Source organism: Phytophthora parasitica, assembly GCF_000247585.1.
Source record: "Phytophthora parasitica INRA-310 unplaced genomic scaffold supercont2.28, whole genome shotgun sequence".
Classification (NCBI taxonomy): domain Eukaryota; phylum Oomycota; class Peronosporomycetes; order Peronosporales; family Peronosporaceae; genus Phytophthora; species Phytophthora nicotianae.
This window is the reverse complement of record NW_008649014.1, coordinates 624,729-626,186: the sequence shown is the minus strand read 5'-3', so window position 1 is coordinate 626,186 and position 1,458 is coordinate 624,729. Positions and strand designations below refer to the sequence as shown.

Below are 1,458 nucleotides of genomic sequence, written 5' to 3'. Positions count from 1 at the left end.
CCAGAGGAGCTTCGCTAAGCTCGGAACATCCCACCTCATTTCCAGGACAGAGAAGAAGTCGCTGAATGGTTTTGCGGTTCGTCGAGACCACCTCCGTCGGGGCGATCTGATCCTTCCTCCTCGCCGCGCAAGGTGGGGAGTTGTTGTAAATATATATGTACCTTGCCATTTTGGGGCTAGCAAGCTAGCGCGCTAAGAAAATCCGTCCGCTCGGTTTCCGTGGCATTGTTCTCACTTAACTCTTGCAACTCTTTCGTCAAACACTTAACGTACCGCCGGAGATTTTGCAACTGACATGCATGGTAACGGATATGGCTCTTATGTACCACGCTGCTCACTTGCAAGCCATTCTCCAAAATGGCGACCGCGTCTCACACCCGATCAAGTCCCTACGGCTGCACCCGAGCGGTGCTTTGTCCGTGTTTCAGCAATGGCCAACCAAACGATGCTGCTCTGATTGAGCCTCCGCGCCGCATTCCACTAAGTGATAGTGCCCAGCATGCCCAGAAGAAACTGCAGTTGGCGTGTGTATGCTCCATCTTTTTCATGGTCGCTGAAGTCGTTGGTGGTTTCCTGGCCGGCAGTCTTGCAATTATGGCGGACGCCGCTCACTTGCTGTCTGATGTGGCGGCATTTTGCATCTCACTATTTGTTATCTGGACGAGCACACGCCCTCCAACCAACCGATTGAGTTTCGGTTTCCAACGCACGGAAGTTATCGGTGCTGATACGAGTGTACAGGTGCTTTGGGCTCTAACGGGTGTCTTGGTCTATGCGGCGGTAAATCGGTTTATCGAGTGTTTGGAGCCAAATCCGCCTGAACACGTTAATGGCAAGTTGATGTTTATCGTGGCCTGTATCGGACTACTGGTAAACCTGTTGCTGATGCAAATCCTGGGTCATGGCCATTCTCATGGGGCCGGTGCTCATGGTCATTCGCACAACGGGGTTGGTAGTCATGGACATTCACATGGAGGTGGGCACACACACGTACACGGTCATACTGATCAAGAACGTGGTTTTGTAGATACCCACAGTGGAGTCGTCATCCAGGGCCACTCGCATGGTGGGGAGTTGCTGGATGATGATCACGAAGACCACCACCGATACAGTGGAAATGAAGGGATCTATCACAGACTATCACCTCGAAAGCACGGTCACACGCATCGAGAAAGACATTCTCACGGGCATGGACATGAGCACGGAAAACACTCGTTCGGTGGAGATCTGGAGGTTGCTCAATTGGATGGAGCTGAAAAGCCGACGACAAAAAAGAATATGGAAAATCTCAATATCCGGTCAGCATATATTCATGCCTTGGGCGACTTTATTCAAAGTATCGGCGTTTGTATCGCAGGTGGGCTCATTTGGCTTAAACCAGAATGGCAGATTGCCGACCCGATCGCGACGTTTATCTTCTCGGCACTGGTATTGTTTACAACGGTCGGAATCGTTCGT

General features: G+C 51.3%; 1 protein-coding gene across 1 annotated transcript; it reads left to right on the top strand.

The window, feature by feature from the left end:
- Nucleotides 1-357: 357 nt before the first annotated feature.
- On the top strand, nt 358-1,376 carry PPTG_12338 (hypothetical protein; the record flags this gene model as incomplete). Its single annotated transcript, XM_008908072.1, has 3 exons — nt 358-952; nt 1,028-1,298; nt 1,358-1,376. The coding sequence occupies 3 exons, from the start codon at nt 358-360 to the stop codon at nt 1,374-1,376; spliced, it is 885 nt and encodes a 294-aa protein (XP_008906320.1).
- Nucleotides 1,377-1,458: the final 82 nt, after the last annotated feature.